Source organism: Malus sylvestris, chromosome 8 (genome assembly GCF_916048215.2).
Source record: "Malus sylvestris chromosome 8, drMalSylv7.2, whole genome shotgun sequence".
Classification (NCBI taxonomy): domain Eukaryota; kingdom Viridiplantae; phylum Streptophyta; class Magnoliopsida; order Rosales; family Rosaceae; genus Malus; species Malus sylvestris.
This window is the reverse complement of record NC_062267.1, coordinates 6,794,078-6,812,367: the sequence shown is the minus strand read 5'-3', so window position 1 is coordinate 6,812,367 and position 18,290 is coordinate 6,794,078. Positions and strand designations below refer to the sequence as shown.

Genomic DNA, 18,290 nt, shown 5'->3' with positions numbered 1-18,290 from the left:
TTGCGCGAGCAAATACAACAGCTTCAATCTGGTGTAACTGATCACGCAAAATACAGCCCGCTGCCTAATGACCCTGCCTAAGTATATATATTTTACACAGATTTTCTTTCCTTGCAACAAGGTTTGAATCTAACAATCTTTTATAAAAAGTGTACGGGATAATTAGCCGAAATTAAAAGTTACTGGGGAAAAATTTACAAATGAATTAGAAGTTTAGGGAGGATTTTGACAAAAATTAGTGTTATCCACACACTTACTTCTCACACATACTTCATAATTTTAGATCGTTAGATCGAAAATATTGAAAAATAAAGTCAATGATAAAAAATTAACATTGGGCGGTAAAAGTAAAAGTGCCCGCGTGTTGTATGAACAACGCAATGCCAATCATGAGAGAAGAGAATAGGAGAGAAATGTAGGTGGGGGACCCACACAGCATCTTTGAGAGACGCGGCGAAGGGAACGGATTAGAACAAATAGTCGATGTGTGTCCTTTTCCTAGGTCTACCTTTTTTATTTTCGAAAAAATAAAAAATTAAAAAAAATATATAGGTGGTGACGCCGAGGAACCCACTTCCTACGGCGGAGGTTTTTGCCCGTGGATGGGGGATGACGTGCCCCGCACCATTTCTTGCTTTCATTTTTCTTTTGGTCAAAAATTTCTTGCTTTTCTGGGTCCCACTTCTCCCCCACTTCAAATCCATCCGTTGATTCTCCTTCGGTTGCGGTCCTCTCCATATTCTTCATATGCTTTTGATTAAATTCCATTTATCCATCCCTGCCCCGCCAGCCTCTGACACAATACCTCCACCCTTTTATTTAGATGGCACGTGAAGTGCCTACTATAAGAGGGTCGGCTTTAAGAATTTGAGGTCATAAACCAACTTTTGAAGTAGAGCTCTAGATGTACCTAAATATACCACTATCATAAAAGAAAAACAATGCAACTCGCAAGTCACCGTTTCCAAATTGAGTGAGCTTCAGCTTTGTTTTTTTCTTGATGAGAATGGTTCAATGAAGTTGAAGTGTATACATACGAATGGTTGATTTAGCGATATTCAGTTTCTTCTAAGTTAGAGGAGGTTTAAGATTGACTACACGAACGCAAAGATGATTCATATTTTTAGGGAGTTGAATATTGAGTTGTGGTTCATTGTCATGTTATAGATGTGTTAACAACTGGTTGCAAAAATAGCTTATTATAAAACGTTGTGACTCATTCTCCACTTTTTAATGCATCTAAAAGGGAACCAGCTGATGACTTCGCAACCGATGTTAGCTCTTGAGTTTTTCATCTCGACACTCGTTAATGTTGTGGTCCACAAATTAGCTAAGTTGATTATATATTTAAGGGAACTTTAACGAAAAGCACCCGGTACTGTTTACTTTAACGAAAAACCACATTTTTACACTAAAAAGTCAATCCTGTTACTATTCACTTTACCCTTTGTTTTGTCCTTATCATTAAAACTCAAAGTTTTCAAGCCATTTTCATTAGTTTTCCTTATATTTAAACTTAATTTTATTTATTATTTTGGAGAACCTCCTAATCTCATCCAAGTTGTTCTTTTGAAATATTGTATTAATTGTCTAATTATCAATATAATGCTATCGCTTTTCAAAAAGATATTTTTGTACAGAAAATCTTACAAATACCAAAAAAAAAAAAAAAAGAAGAGGAAAATTAAGTTGATGCTTATTAGTTATGATGAATATTAGATTTTGGGAATTGTTATTAGCATTCCAAAAATTTCATTTTGCACTCCAAACTTTCTATAATTAGAAAGAAAAATATACTTGTAAGGAGTGTAGAATTAGATTTTTTGAATGCTAATAACAATTCCCAAGACTTTTTTTTAATCTTGTTGGGGACGGTTGGGCCGTTGTATATTCGTCACATTATCACTTTTTTTTTTTGAACAACCGATAGTATCTACATCAAGGTATGAGGGAGTGGGATAAACCTTACAATGAGTTTGTCATAATAATGTTGTTTAACTTCGCTTTGACGCGAATCGAACTTAAGACCTCTTACCTACAAGTGAATAGAAATACCAGTAGACCGTACGTAGTACTAAGTTGGCTCGTTATATTATCACTTAACATGTGATTTAACGGCGAATTAAAAAATTATATAATGATATATGATATTGCAGCTAAATAATAATCATGTATATAAAATTGCAATATTTTAAAGATATGTATAAGGTTGCAATTGAACTCAAACTTGAAGATGCAAAATACAATTTACTCTATCAATATGCACAAGATAAAGCAAATGGCATGGCATTTGCATTCCCCCAATCTTTGTGTTATCTCGAATAAGAGAAATGTTAAGGAGGCTCTCTCAAAAGTAGAACTCTCTATGGACTCTTTACCACCTCATGCTTGTGGCACAATGTTTTATAATGTTAACATGAGAATTGGTGTTACACAGTGAGGTGACAAAGAGTACATGTAGAGTCCCACTTTGAGAGCTAATTTGGGGTTGTATGCTGTGAAAAAAAAGTTGCTTCTGCTGTTTTGAACCCATACTTAAAAAAAAAAAATTATTTACCAAACACAATTTTAACCTCAACCTTTTTAAAAAGCTGCTTTTAAAAAAAACTCATCAATGTCAAACCGACCCTGAGAGTGCCCCCTTAACATTTCTAGGAATTGGATCCCCCTCCTAAGCAAATGGTGGAGATCCTCATGACCCACTAACATTAGCTGTTTAATTTTGATCAAACACCCAAATAAGGGATCCCTTTAAAAGTTATAATAATTGTAGCCGTTAGATCAATATCCAACAGCCCATATTAGTGGGTCATGAGAATCCCCACCATTTACTCATAAGGGAATCCAATTCCACATTTCTACTTGAACAAAACGCCAATAGTAGTTAGAATGAATAATCACTAATTACAACCAACTCCACATACTGATTTATAGTAAAAATCGGAAATCAGAAGCACATCTGACATCGACTAAATTATAGATCACATGTTGTCACCAGTTACGTAAGCATTTTTTTCCATTTTTTTCAGGTTGAGAGCATTTTTACATTTTGTGTTTCCCTTTGTTTCAAGTTCTAAGTTTTTATTTATATGCTTGTTGCTGCATATGTTTTCGAGGTGGTAGAACGCCATCAACCCATATTGCATAAAGTATTGCCGTCATGTCACATGTTGAAAACAGTGGGAACGAGAAAAACTTTGTTACACCTCGATACGCTATTATTACACGTTGAAATACCGCTCAACACGCAATATCATGTGCAAACGCCATTATCGCACGTTGAAATACCGCTCAACACGCAATATCATGCACAAACTCCACCGTCGCACTGTGGCAAAAAATGAAAATACATATGCGTTGTTAGTTTACAATTCACGACAGTGTATTGAGAATATTGATAAGTTTTAGTCCACGATCCTAATAGAAATTGAAGGGTAAATTACATAAAAATACCCCAACTATAGACCGAACCACAATTTCATATCTCATGTTTTAAACATTGTAATGTTATATTTCAACTTATGAATTCATTGCAATGTCAGATCTCCGTTAAAAAATCTGTCAATTTTTCTATTAACTACTGACGTGGCAGATTCGGTCCCACTTTGTCTTCTATATTCATTGACACATGGGCTGATATTCACAAAAAAAAAAAAAAAAAAAAAAAAAAAAAACTAATTTTTTTTAAATGAAAAAGGTGGGCGCAGAGCCTCCTTTTCCTTCCATCGTGCTTCCCAACCGGGTCTCCGCCAATTCGCTCCGGTACCCGCTCGTCTTCCTCGGAGTAGTGGCCGAACGGGCCTCCACCAAATCACGGAGTTACATAATTGCACTATTTCATTCGAGCACCAATTCGGATTGCTCGAGTTTCTTCGAGATGAAACCGATTCGACAATGATGGCAGAGGGACTTGTCATTTGGGGAAATCAAAGTTGGGTTTTGCGGGTTCATGGGTTTTATCATTTTTTGTAATTTTCGCCTCGGTTGAGAGGATGGAGCAGGAGATGGCAGAGGCAACGGCAGAATTGGGTTGCAGACGAGATGCGGGTGCGGCGGGGATGGATTTGATGAGTTTGATTGCTGCTTTTTTGCTCGAATTGAAGAGACCCAGGAGGAAGGAAAGAAAAGAGGCTACTATTCGACCCATCGGGGCTGTGGGAGGAGTCGGAGGGGGACGACGGGTGTTCTGATGGGAAATGAGGGAGAGGATTAGGCCGGAGAGAATGAGAGGTAGAAGATAAACTTTAAAAAAAAAAATCCTGGACAAAAAAACAGTAGAGGGTGAAAAGAATTTTAGAAATAATCAAACGCTAGCGAGGACAATCCGGTGGTCGGAGAAGGAAGAGGACTTCGCCGGAGTTACGAAGGCGAGGGTAGCGTCTGGTGTGGGAGAAGGAGTATGCACGGTGGTGGTGATGGGGAATGAGGTGCTAAGCTTAGTGGTGGGACCATATTCAATATTTTAATTTTTTTGTTAAAAAATATCTTCATTTGTTAATATTTAATTAATTTATCCATCCGGGAGGGAGGCGCTGCCTAGCTGTCACGTCAGCCGTTAATAAAAAAAATTGACAGAATTTTTAATAAGGATTTTGACATTACAACGAATTTATACGTTGAAGTATAATATTGTAATGTTTAAAACATGAAATATAGAATTATGGTCCTATTTTTAGTTAAAGTAGTTTTATATAATTTACCCAAATTTCAATAAAACAATCTCATGTCAAATTAGACTAATATGAAGTCGTGTGAAATCAAATACACTAATGTTGTAGATGATGTAGTTAAACACTATTTAAAGAAAATCAAGACATTTTCCACGTGTCGTCATCACCGTGATTTTATCAGAAAATCATATAGGTGTAATTCTCAGATGATGTACGGCCAGGACAATCCCATGGAAACCTGCGTCGAGAGGCGACAATCACCGACACGTAACCATTGCCATTATCGACAGAACGGGCTCCAAAAATAAAACAAATAATTGAAAAACAGAAAATTTAAATTAAAAAAAAAAGAAGAAGGAAGAACACCGGAATATTCAACGCAAAACTGATCCGCTCCGATTATCGTATTTCCTCTCGGAATACATTATTCAATTATCACTTCTAATTACGAGTACTAATTTGCTATTAGTTGATCAAAATCTCCCTCTCTCTCTCTCTCTCATAGGTTAATAGTACTTAGACAAAAAGGTTCAGAAGCTTGCGATCCTTCAGATCGCCGCCACCGCTTTCAAAGGTCCTCGTCGTTGTCGTAGTTATCACCGACTCCTCCGAATCAAACGACACCGTATCCCTCCGCCGCTCATCCATCGCGGCACTTACGCAGATCCACATTCCCCTCCCTCTTCCTCTCTCTGCCGCCACGAGATTCGGCCTCAGAGAGAGCCCCGCCGCCTCGAACGGCTGGATTCGCTCCGCGTCGTAGTATGCCGATGCCGACGGACAGTAGCGGTTTTTCGGCGTGCATGCGCCTCTGCTGAAGGCGTCCGAAGACTCGTCGAGGGCAGGCGTAGTAAAAGCCGGTAACGGCCTCAAAGCGCCGCCGGAGAGCACCGTATCGACCGCCGACTGGCACACGTGCCAGTTCCCGCTCGACAGAAGCCCCACCGCTCCGTTCACCGGGTTCACCGTGCGGCCGCACGCTTCGAACAGCAGAGACTGAAACAGAGCTGATCGAGAAAAAGGAAAAATATGGATCAATTAATGGCAAATATTAATCGTGTAAAATTATTGCAATATTGTTTAATTAATTAATTGGTTGTTTACTGGGGCGTTGGTTTTCCGGTACGGCGGAGACGAAGGAGAGGAGATCGCTGCGGCCGAAGAACTTGGCGAGGAACAGGGTGGCGTTGCCTTGGGCTTCGGGAGAGTCGATCCAACACAGGCACGACCTCAGTATGCATGTGTCGCTGCATCCCTTCCGGAGCACTCGGCAGCCGTTGCAGCTCATCTCCACCGTCCGATCAGCCTCCCTCCAAAACAAATCAAATCAAATCAAAGGTGAGTGATCAAATCCCTCTCTCAGTTGAAAGTTGTTTGGTTTGTTGAGTTTGTTGAGTTTGTTGAGGGGAGGGAGTGAGAGTGTGGGTCTTGAAGCTACGCTTTGGTATTTAGAGAAGCAGGAAGAAGAAACTAGAGAGAGACTACAAGACTGAGAGAGGAGAGAGAAGAAACTGTGGTTGAGTTTAGGAGTTTACTGAATGTTTTCCGCATTCGCTTTTCATCATCCTCCTCTTTATTTTGTCTTTGAAATGAATAAATAATATATGAAGAATTATGAAAACAGATCGTAGAGAAAGTGTTATTGGCATTCCAAAAATCTCATTTTACACTCCTTACTATTTTTATTTCCCAATATAGAAAATTTAGAGTGTAGAATAAGATTTTTTTAGTGATAATAACAATTCATTTTACGATAAAATTATATAACAATCAATATAAAAGAACAACAATAGAATATAAACAATTCTTGAAATCATAACCTTAACTAACAACTTCAAGGACCATATAAATAATTAACCTACTAAATAAATCAAGAATAAGTAAATAAAGCGATTAAGAACATATCAAAGGTTGCATTCATTAGAAAATCGCAACGAAAAGTAAAGAATTGCAGAGATAAGAATTTAATTGTGAACTAAAGGAAAATTCTTTTTCTTTTCTTGAGTAAGAAGTACGAAGGCGAAATCTCATAGGGTAAATGGTCTTTTTCTTTAATGAATATGATAGAAGGGGGAGGGAAGATATAACTAATTTATTACTTGCAGCATAAAAAATATTATTTATTAACTATCCTCAAATAAATATACATTAAATAATAACCTATATAGGAATTGAGTGGACTATATAGTCTACATGCATTAACATAAGCCATTAAAGCATGAGTTTAAAAAAGGATAGTGTTATTCACACACCTTTATTAATTTTTTGTCATTGATCTTCATCAATTCACTCAATCTGAAGGTAGAAAACTGAGAGGGATGTGTGAGAAATATAAATGAGTGTAGATAGCACTATACTTACAAAAAACCTCCCTGGACTACAGTCCACCTTAGCCTTGTGGTTGGCTCCACCTGTGCCACCATTACTGTTCATGACGAAGTCAGCTAAGGTCCACTAATGTCCCACTTAAAATTTTGTGCAAGTTAAAGATCATGATTCTTATAGACGGGGTAGAGAACATATTTGCTATATTATTCATGTCACATCCTGGTCTGGGCCCCCACTACATCCCGGGTTCGACTCCACCGTAGCACGATATTATCCGTTTTGGGCCCCGACCATGCTCTCATGGTTTTGTTTCTGAGAACTTACACAAGAACTTCCTAGTGGGTCACCCATCATGGGATTGCTCTCGCGCGAACTCGCTTAACTTTGGAGTTCCGATGGAACCCGAAGCCAATGAGCTCCCAAAAGGCCTCGCGCTAGGTAGATATCAGAATATTTATATAAGGCTTACAGGATCCTCACCCCTTGACAATGTGGAATGTTAGGCTATCTCCAACCGAGGGCTGGCCAGAGGGCTCATTTGAGCCCTCTGGCCCTCCAAGATTCCCCAAGATATTAATATTTTAATGAACAGTACAGGGCTATATTTGCCTCCGTCTCCAACCGAGGGCCAGAGGGCCAAAGGGCTCGTTTTAGCCCTGTCACAAAAAACCGCCTCCAACCGAGGGCCAAAGGGCCATAGGGCCAAACATAATTTATTATTTAAAAACTACAATTTAAATTCAAATCTAACGGCTAGGTGACGTCAACATGATGTCAGCTAGCCGTTGGTAGCTGACATCATGCTGACGTCAGCTAGCCGTTGGATTTGAATTTTTTTTGCTATAAATAGGGTGGATATTGGGCTATAATTCACACAACTTTAAATTCAATCTATTTCAATTCAATCTTTTGCAATTCAATCTCTTTCAATTCAAGTTTGCAATGAATTCCAACTTTAGATCTTCATCTAATTCCAATTGGGGGTCCTCATCCAATTCCAAATTGGAAGCAAAATGGGCGCAAATGAGACAAGAAGATGAGGAGTCTGATGAAGAAGCTCAAGTAAGGCGCAACACACAAAATATGGCAGCAGCCATGGCTGCGGCCATGGTGTGTCAGCCAACTGAGGAACAACCTCAATGGGGTGGCTCTGTTGCTGGTTGCTCTTACAAACCACGAAACAGAGCGATGGCGCATGCCAATCTGATGAACAACTACTTCAACCCCAACTCGGTGTACACAGAAGAGGATTTCAGACGTCGCTTCCGGATGAGGCGTCATGTCTTCGAGCGTTTACTTCGTGATGTCCAGCAGGTCAATCCATACTTTCGACAGAAGCGGGACAGAGCAGGCCGCCCTGGTTTCTCACCTCATCCGAAGGTTACTGTTGCACTCCGAATGATGGCATATGGCTCCTCAGCTGATTCGATGGATGAAACCCATGGTATGTCTGAGTCTACATGCCTTGATACTCTTGAAGAATTTTGTAACACAATTGTTCATGTTTACAAAGACGAGTACCTCCGAGAGCCAAATCAAGAAGATCTGAATCGGCTCCTTCACAAAGCTGAAGGCCGTGGGTTTCCGGGCATGATAGGGTCATTAGACTGCATGCATTGGGATTGGAAGAACTGTCCCACTGGATGGCAAGGAAGCTTTAGCGGAAGGTCGAGAAAGCCAACTGTTGTGTTAGAGGCAGTTGCCTCATATGACACATGGATCTGGCATGCTTTCTTTGGAGTCCCTGGATCCCAAAATGACATTACAGTTCTTGGGCGTTCACCCCTCTTCAATAACTTGACGGAAGGTAAAGCACCTCAACTTGACTACTACATCAACGGCCGTGAATACAATATGGGGTATTACTTGGCAGATGACATCTACCCAAAGTGGGCGACACTTGTCCAAGCAATTCCAAACCTTAGGAATGATGCAGAAAAGTTGTTTACCTTACACCAAGAGGCATACCGGAAAGATGTTGAGAGAGCTTTCGGTATTCTACAAGCACGGTGGAAGATTATTAGCGAACCGGCAAGAGGGTGGAGTCGAGAAAATTTGAACTCCATCATGATGTCTTGCATCATATTACACAATATGATAGTGGAGGATGAGCGAGATGGGTATATTGATGGAGAGTCCGATGATGACCAAGAAGATCCAAATAGGTTAAGAAGGGCTCTAGCAAAAATATATGATGGGCCTAATTTGCCTTTCAATCCAAGAACTGGTAGTATCTCTATAAATGAGTATATGAGGCGCTATAGAATGATACGTTCTCGTGCCACAAATACGTACCTACAACAGGATCTTGTTGCACATCTTTGGGCCAAAAGAAGCATGAAGTTGGCTTTTAAGTTTTATGTTGTTAAATGTTTTTAAAAATGTTGTTTAAGTTTCATGTTGTTAAATGTTTTTTTATGTTGTATAATTTGTATGTTGGTTAATGTTATTTAATGTTATTTCATATTGTTTAATGTTGTTTCATGTTACTTAATTTAATTTAATGCTGTATAAATGGCCTAGGAAAAAAATAGAATTGAAAAAAATTATGAAACAAATTTTGTGAAATAGAAGTTATAGGGAAAAAAATATGAATCAAATTTTGTAAAATAGAAGTTATAGGAAAAAAATAGAATTTAAAAAAAAATTGAAACAAATTTTGTAAAATAGAATTGAAAAAAAATATGAAACAAAATTTGATTAATATGAAAAGAAAAAAAAAAGGGAAAAAAAAAGTTTAAATTCATTAAAAAAAAAAACCTAATAATACAACGGCTACTAGCCGTTATATTAAAAAACATTCAAACTATTAGTGTCGGTTAATAGTAGAACTATTAAAAAAAATAAAACCTCTTTAATGCTGTCGGTTTTAACCGACAGCAATAGAAAACATTAAAAAAAAAATAAGCCAGCCTGGGGCTGGCTGGCTGGCCGAAAGCAGCCAGCCCTCCAGCCCTCCAGCTCTCTCCGATACCGTGGTGCCCTCCCAGATTCCAGAGCCCTCTGGCCTAGCCCTCGGTTGGAGACGGTTTTAGGGCTATTTTCGGCCCCCTGGCCCTCTGGACCCTTTAGTTGGAGATGGTCTTACAATCCACCCCCCTTAGGGGCCTGACGTCCTCATCGGCATACTTCCGGCCATGAATTGACTTTGATACCAAATTGTCACATCCCGACCCAAGATGTGGTGAGGGTACGGGTTGGGATGTGACAATTCATGCTTCTTTAATTGATTTGTTAAAATTTTCAAATAATATGTATAATAATAGGCTATTGTTATGATAAAATGTCTACAAGTTAGCTTAATGAAATTTGAAAAAATATAGAAGATATTTTACTATAATAAAAAACAACTCTCAAGTATAATTGGAGGTTTGGTCGCCCTTGCTAAAAATGTTTCTAGCTTTGTCTCTGGTTATCGTAATGTTCAAATTTAATAATATAACATACATCAAGTGTGTTTTTTAATATCAAATTATGATGTTATTGAAACTGAAACGTCGTGCTTTTCGTATTCTCGAACATTTTGCATATGACGGTGGACATTGGGTGGGGACCCACGACGGTCTTGTCGAGGCATATCTTCCAAACTCTGGGCGAGACAGAGCGGCTCCGTGTTTCCGCGACTATTTCTGACCCGATCTGACCGTCGGATCGCGGGGTTTGATCGGTCTTTTGCCGTTGGTTTAGCATCACGGTCGCTTTTTAATTATTGTTAAAGTGGGTTGAGGAAGCAGTGTTGGGGTGGGTGCCCGACTGCAAACTCGGCGCAAGCAGCTTTGAAGGCAGAGAGAAACACAAGACACTCCGACTTCCGATGCGTGGACTGCCAATGACTCACCCTTACTTATTCCTTCCCCCGCTGCCTTTACATGACTAAACTAAATTCTAATCACACCTTCCTATATTTTACTCCCTCAATTTTAGCCTCGTGACTAATTTATGTTTTTAAAAGGAAACCAGGTTGCTTTGTCATAACAGTCCATTATTTCGGAAGTTGAAAATACTTATAAACGCATTTCAGTATTTTCTGCCTACCATCGTGTGATTCACAAGCGTCAAGATACGAGTCTGAATTCGCTCCCAACCGTTAAACCTCATGATAAATTTGTTTTAATAATTATTCAATTGGTTATTTTATGGTATGATGAAAACAAAACTTGAACAATCCATAGGCTAATCAATAGTAATATTGCGAATAATTATTTGATTTAGTGAGATAAATTTTTGTTTGTACTAGAAGGAGATGGTTGTTGATAAAGAAAATTGAAATAAATGTCATGTTAATTAATAAAAGAAAATGAATGTGGGAGCAAAATTTATTCCTCAAGAAATCAATTAAATTCGGGAAAGTAGAGCTTCAATCATGCAATCAAGATGCTACAATATCCCACTATCATGCCATGGCGGAATAGCTTGTGGTTTAATCAACTCGCGTAGGAAGATAGAGAAAAGAGATACAAAATTCTATAACAATCATCACGAACGCTCACTAAATTAAACGTCAAAATGTCTTTTACAGGTACACCTCCTCATTCTGTTCCTGGTGGCAAGCAAAAATGCCGTCTACAATCCTTCTATGTGACTACAAATTTATTGGCTTCAAGATTAGAAGATCGAGTTTTTTTACAGGGAAGAGATCACATCCGGATCTCTCCCACCAAATCCTAGGGATCAAGAGATCTGGACCCTTGAAATTTTATCTAACAGCTACAAACAGGGGGTTCCTCTAAAAAGTATAATAATTGTAGTCGTTGGATTAAATTTCAAGAGTCCGGATCTCCGAATCCCTAGGATTTGGTGGGAGAGATTCGGATGAGATCTCTTCCCTTTTTTACAATTTTGAAGCTTCAGTTTACCAGCGCGGCCTTGTAGAAATTTGCTTGCAAAGGTCACGAGCCACCCGTAATGGGCTGAGCTTAGAACTTTATTCATCGTCACAATGGAAAGGGTTGGTCCATTTGACTCCTCTAAGATGGGAAATAAGCTGGCCCGCTGTTCAATCCAATTGTTGGGTCGGACTGGGCTACACAATCACAATCCTTGTGTTCTTTTCTTTTAATCAAATCATAATCGTGATGTTTACCCCTAAGAAATCTTTTTTTTTTTTTTTTTGAAAAAGATGTTTTTATAGCCGCGAGCTACTGTCTACCTAGTTCGGCTATTCAACTCTTCGAGTTCTTCTTGCATGGACTTCGATTGGAGGCGTGCTTTGGGTTTCGGTGATGCTAAAGTGCATTTTGCACTATTTGTTAGGATTACGGAGCTTTTTTAGCGTGTGTAGCTTGCCCACCCCCATTTTCCATTCCTCCTTTGAGTTCGTTGGTTTTGCACCCCAATGGTGCCGCTATTTTGGTGGAGGAGGTTGGTTCTCGTTTCCATATCTTGGATTTTTGGCCTAGACATTGTTATGGCTCACTTTGAGTGCTTGTTTCCTTATTGTACTTTTGTAATAGAATGCACTTTTACTTTAGTGTACCAAAAGTAAGTATTTCTAACAGTCATAAACATCAAACTAGGGGTAGTACACTACTCCAATGGGCTTCAATAAAAAAAAATTCGAGGAAAACGAGTGACAATACACTTTAGACTAAAACTTTAAAAAAAAAAAAAGAGCATTACACATACTACAATTACAAGTCAAATAAAAGAATCAAGTGCACCCGAAAGTTCTCCTTATCAGAAACAAACATCCCACGCCAAAACACAGAAACAAACGAGAAAAGGAATATAATTTTTTTATGCATATTCAAATCAAAATATCATTTTCCATTGATCTTTATTTATTTTTATTTCAAATTACTTTGCTTTCATTCATGACTAATTTATATACCAAAAATTAGTCTTACATGGTAAATCCACCTCACCCCATACAGATTACTAAAAATAAAAATACAAAATATGGATTTTGGTTGTTGAAGGTAATTCCGAAGTGGGGAAGCAGTTCTGGTGGTGGATACAGAAGCCACGTGTCATCTCAGAGATGAAAAGATCTCTAGTTCCATCCTATGTGGGCAAGGGTAACAATAGAATTTTTTCGCCTCTGCCAAAAGAGTCACAACCCACTAACATAGTGGTCCTGCTACTCCTGCCTCAGAGACACGTTACTCAATACTTAAACGTATGATGTTGGGATGATATTTTAAATTAACAATGTAATGTTACTTGGTTAAACTTTAACTTTTTTTTTTCACATATCATTTATTTTAAAGAAAAACTAATAAAAATAACTTGAAATTTTTGAGTTTTAAAGATAAAGATAAAATAAATGGTAAAGTGAATAGTATCATGATTGATTTTTTTAGTGTAAAAATGTGATTTTTCATTAAAGTAAACAGTACTGGAAGCTTTTCGTTAAAGTTCATTTATTTTAATAGATTGAGATTTCATCACAGTGGTGTATAGATTGTAAACAAATACTTTTCCTAGGTTGGTGAGAAGTTAAAAACTCTTGATAAATTGTGAGATATTTCCGTTTCTCTATTTCTAATATATATCGTGTTTGACGCGATTCGAAGTAATTGTTCACTGTGACGGGAACCCTACTTACACATACAAGAGACGACGGAGCCGGGTTGAGGGGTGTTTGGATACCGGTGTGATCCGCCTACCAAACAAGAACGCCGTTCACATTCAAAAGTCTACCCTTACAGTCATCAGATAATACAAAGAACTTGACCCGACGAAGCTTCTTGGAATAATCCATCGTTTGGCAGTTTGAACATACACGCTTAGGTGTACGAACTGGGCTAATTTTCTTTCCCAAAATTTGACCCAGCACACCACAACACCAACAAGATTATTAATTACCTTAAACACGCACGACCCATGAATCCAGTCCCATGACACGTCAAAAATTAGGTCATCAGCTCATGTCTAAATACGTATTGATGATAAAAGTCAAAGCCATCAAGCGGGCAAACCAAAATACTTTATTTGACATACATGACCAGTTAGTCTAAAGATATTCGATTCTTATAGAAAACAACAAACAACAACAACAAAGTATTTTTTTCATTAAGTGGGGTCGGTTATATGAATCATAGAACGTCATTGCGCTCGGTTTTATGTCATGTCATCTGTTAGATATAAGTACTCTAAATCTTTTCTTTCCAAAGTTTTCCTAGGTTTTCCTCTACCCCTTCGGCCCTGGACCTCTACCCCTTCGATTCTTATAGAAAGTAAAAAAATTTAAATTGACGCACAATAATGTGAGGGTAATATAGAGGAGAAAATTGTAGTAATGATCCCTTAACTTTAACCTAATTGAATAAATGATTCCCCAACTAGAAATTTGTGCCTAATGGTCCCTTAATTTATCTTGTGTAGTTATAGTATTTTTCGTCAACTCCGTTAGAATTTTTATAAAAATAAGTCATGTGTCACACGCGTAAGGCTGGATTAAGGGGCAATATGAAAAACTAAATAAGAAAATTGTAGCAATAGTCTCTCAACTTTAACCTAATTGGAGAAATGGTCTCTCATTTTTATCTCAATTGGCGCAATGGTCTATCAACTTTAACCTAATTATAACAATGGTTTTTCCAACATGACTCATTTTGACGAATGTTCTTACAGAGCTAACGAAAATGACTATAGTTGCACGTTTTGATGAATTAAAAGACAATTGTCACAAATTTTTAGTTGAATGACCATTGCTTCAAGTGGGTTAAAATTGAGGAATCATTGTGACAATTTCACATTGTTTGACTTCTGAGTCCTACATGTCAAACTGTGAATGACGGGAATGTAAGAATGCCTACATTCAAGAAAACACGCGAATTATTGTCCATGTATATGTATAATTGTAGTGAGTTATGTATTAAGTTAAGAATGTTTGTGACTTATTATCATGTGCAACGACCTGTCGAAAAAGTATCTGGAAAAAAAAAAAAAAACCTTAAATCTTGGACTTTATGAAAAATTGACAATTAGTGAGCTCCACACTCCACAGCCACCACATTTGAAAGCATTATTATTATCTGATATAAAAAAAAAGAGAAAGAAAGCATTATTATTAGGTTGGCATAGTAAACTTCAATGTCATATCCTAAAAGAAATGTTAATGAGATTTTATTAAAAGTGTAACTCTTCGTAGATTCTTCAGCACCTCATATTTTAATATGAATTTTTATACCAATATTATAAAATATTAGGCCAAAAACATGAAATGCTAGATAGTCTCATTTAAAAAATAAAAAAAATTCCATTCGATATTGAAGAGTAGCAAAAGGGGGTCTACTTAGGTGTAGTTGCCTGGTAGGTTAGCCGACCAACTAATAATCATTGGGATAGCAATTAGCTGAGCTAGCTAGCAAATTATTAATTCATCACCTCTCGCGTGATGAAGTGGACATGTTCTGTTGAAGTTGAACTCTACACTGCATGAGCAAGAGATAAGAGCCACAACGAGTTTAGGGTTTTTTAGAAGTGGAGTGGGGCCTTTGCCGAGTTAGTTGATGGGAAGAGGATTATCTCTTGATCTAATTTGTGGAGATCTTAAGAATTTCTAAATCTAAATTATTTATTGTACATGGTGCGGTCAGTTTTCGTTAAGTACTATTTGTGTTTAAATTTAAATAAAAAAATCAAATAATTTATGACCGCACAATATACAATAAATGATTAAGATATGAGGATCCTAGGATCCCCACAATTTGGATCTGGATAGGATCCAAATCCTAGTTGATGGATCAATATTTTAACTTTTTATATAATTTTTTGCAATCCCCACTATCATAAGTTAGAAAACTTATTGGACATGTAAAATATCGTCTAAATTGTCCAACCGGCCAAATGAAACCTATCCAAACAAGTAAGTTGGCTTTTACTAGTTTCAACAGTAAGTTAGTATTGGTTCGGTTGCATTTTCAGATGTATATTAAATCGAATCGGACCGTTTTTTTTTAGTAAGGGGAGATATACAAGTGTAGTATTATACCGTGACGGATCAGGATTCTAACATCATGTGATCCTAAATAAGGCAACCTAGGCGCTTTTCATTTGTGTTCTTCTTTGTCTGAAATTAGATTTTTTTTCTTAATTCAGAGCTTCTATTGCACAATATTTGCACAACCATGGTATTCTTTCTTTCACCATTTGTCCATATCGTTGGGTGGTCCTTGTATGTCCTCACAAGCGTTTCTTCAAACTTCTAGGTAATCCAAGACTGCCCGGGTCCATGCATGGATCCGCCACTAGTATTATATTTACTTACTAGTGACTAGCAAGTTGACTGAGAGCTTCATACATTATTCCTTAATACCAGTATGCGACATCAGTTATTATATATAATTAGATTATGAGTACTGAAATAATGTTGTAAATTAATATCCAAATATATCTTCTCCTCCCACACGCAAATGCTACTTGTCGTTTGTAACCCATACTCCTGATTCTCCATCATATTCCCCTCTGTTAAGCAGAGAACATGTTCAAAGCTACGGTTATTTGCCTTGGTCGGTTAGTTCCTTAAGTTAAGCAGCGTATAATTTAAGTTGGGTTGAAAAAGTTTTGGCTTAATTAGGCCAACACTGTACGCAATTGGTATTTTATCTTTTTATCTTAGGTACATTCATTGTATATGCTCTTCTCCAATTGGATCGATCAGCAGCGACGTTAGTCGCGAAGAATGTCACGTTCGTCCTTTCAAAAAGAGAGAATTCGAAAAACCAGTAAGGCGTCATTAATCTTTATATGCAAATTACGTCTGCCACATATGTACATAGAAAATAAGGAAAACTAATGAAATGGGCTTGGAAACTTTGAATTTTAACGATAAGGACAAAATAAAGGGTAAAGTGAATAATATTAGGATTGATTTTTTAGTGTAAAAATGTTGTTTTTCGTTAAAGTGAACAGTACCAGGAGCTTTTCGTTAAAGTTTCCTAAAAAATAAGGTTCCTAACAATGCCTTCTGTTAGATTGATGATCACACAAGAACTTCTGTCATGTTTCTTAAAGTCACACCTCTTGACAATTAGGCGTATTTTCATATCAGTGTAAATGTATCTCATTGCAATCACAACAAGAAACGGAGTAGGATTCTCTCTTCTCCGATTCTTTTTCCTCCCCTCCTCTTCCTTTCTCCCACACTTTCCACTGTGTCTTTGCACGACCACCTACTTTTCATTTTATAAAGAAGTCAACATCTTAATATTGATTTGATTTAATCGCAATAGTTCAAACAAGTGAGAAGATAAAAAAAATGGAAAAAAGAGGAGAGAACCATAAAAAAATGGCCACTTACATCCTGTTTCCCGTTGACAATTGGGTTATGTGACTTTTGGTAGTTTTGAATGTATATAAAGTCAGATACCCCCAAAGTTGCATTGCACCTAGGCAAGGCATACCCGTATGTTTAAGGGCACAACCAGGAAGCGCCAGATCGCGCCACAGCAAGGGGAAGTTGGCAACTAACTAAATATAACATAATAAATAAATATATAATATATACAGATGAATGTGGCCAACTTGGTCACTTGTTATTTGCAGTTACAATAAGAAACATTCTAACATTTATAATATATATATATATATTTTTTTTTTATTTTTTTTTATTTTTTAATTACCAGAAAAATAAAACATTGGATTTAAGCATGGCAACGCGGCAAATAATGTTTACTTTTTTAAACACATGGTAAACGCGTCAAGAGGTGACGTCTGTAGGTATGGCGGTGGTCGTGGCAGTTCTGCTGGCATTTACCGTAACAGGTGTCACTCTGTGATGTATTATCTGAAAATTTGGGAAGAAAAATATCCAACAGAATCCTCTCCGGATTCTTTTGATGTGGATCCTACGTATTTGTATATCGTACAGTCAATTTTTATCGGATATTATTTATATTTAATTTTAAATAAAATATTTATAATAATTTCTGATTGCATGATATATAATGAACGAATATAATTCATAGATTTCCGAAATCCTTACAAAGAAGAAACGACGATAATCCGGATTCGAAAAATATAATAAAAAAGAGAAGGCATTTTAGGTAAGGTAAGGTCCACCTGGCATCCAAATCTATTCCACGAGTTCCACACGCGAGCACATCCGAAGCCCCCACCTTCCCCCAACTTCTATCCTTCTTCTTATCCAATCCCTAGTTTTTTCCTTTGTTGATCTCTTCCCCGTCAGTCCCCACTCGCAACCTTTACATTACTAACAATTTGAAAAGGGTGTTAATGATTTCTATACATCATATCTAGCATCTAGCAGATTATATGATATGACGGTTAACGAGTGATTTTTTTTTTTTTTAAAAAAACTGCAATTCGAGTAATGTTACACTTACT

At 37.4% G+C, this 18,290-nt stretch overlaps 1 protein-coding gene across 1 annotated transcript; it reads right to left on the bottom strand.

Annotated features, from left to right (window-relative positions):
* Positions 1–5,043: 5,043 nt before the first annotated feature.
* LOC126631989 (LOB domain-containing protein 37-like) lies at positions 5,044–6,234 on the bottom strand. The gene is made up of 2 exons (XM_050302203.1): positions 5,775–6,234; positions 5,044–5,677 (listed from the first exon to the last, which is right to left on the bottom strand). Exons 1-2 carry the CDS (start codon positions 5,956–5,958, stop codon positions 5,187–5,189), a joined length of 675 nt encoding a protein of 224 aa, XP_050158160.1. The 5' UTR covers positions 5,959–6,234; the 3' UTR covers positions 5,044–5,186.
* Positions 6,235–18,290: the final 12,056 nt, after the last annotated feature.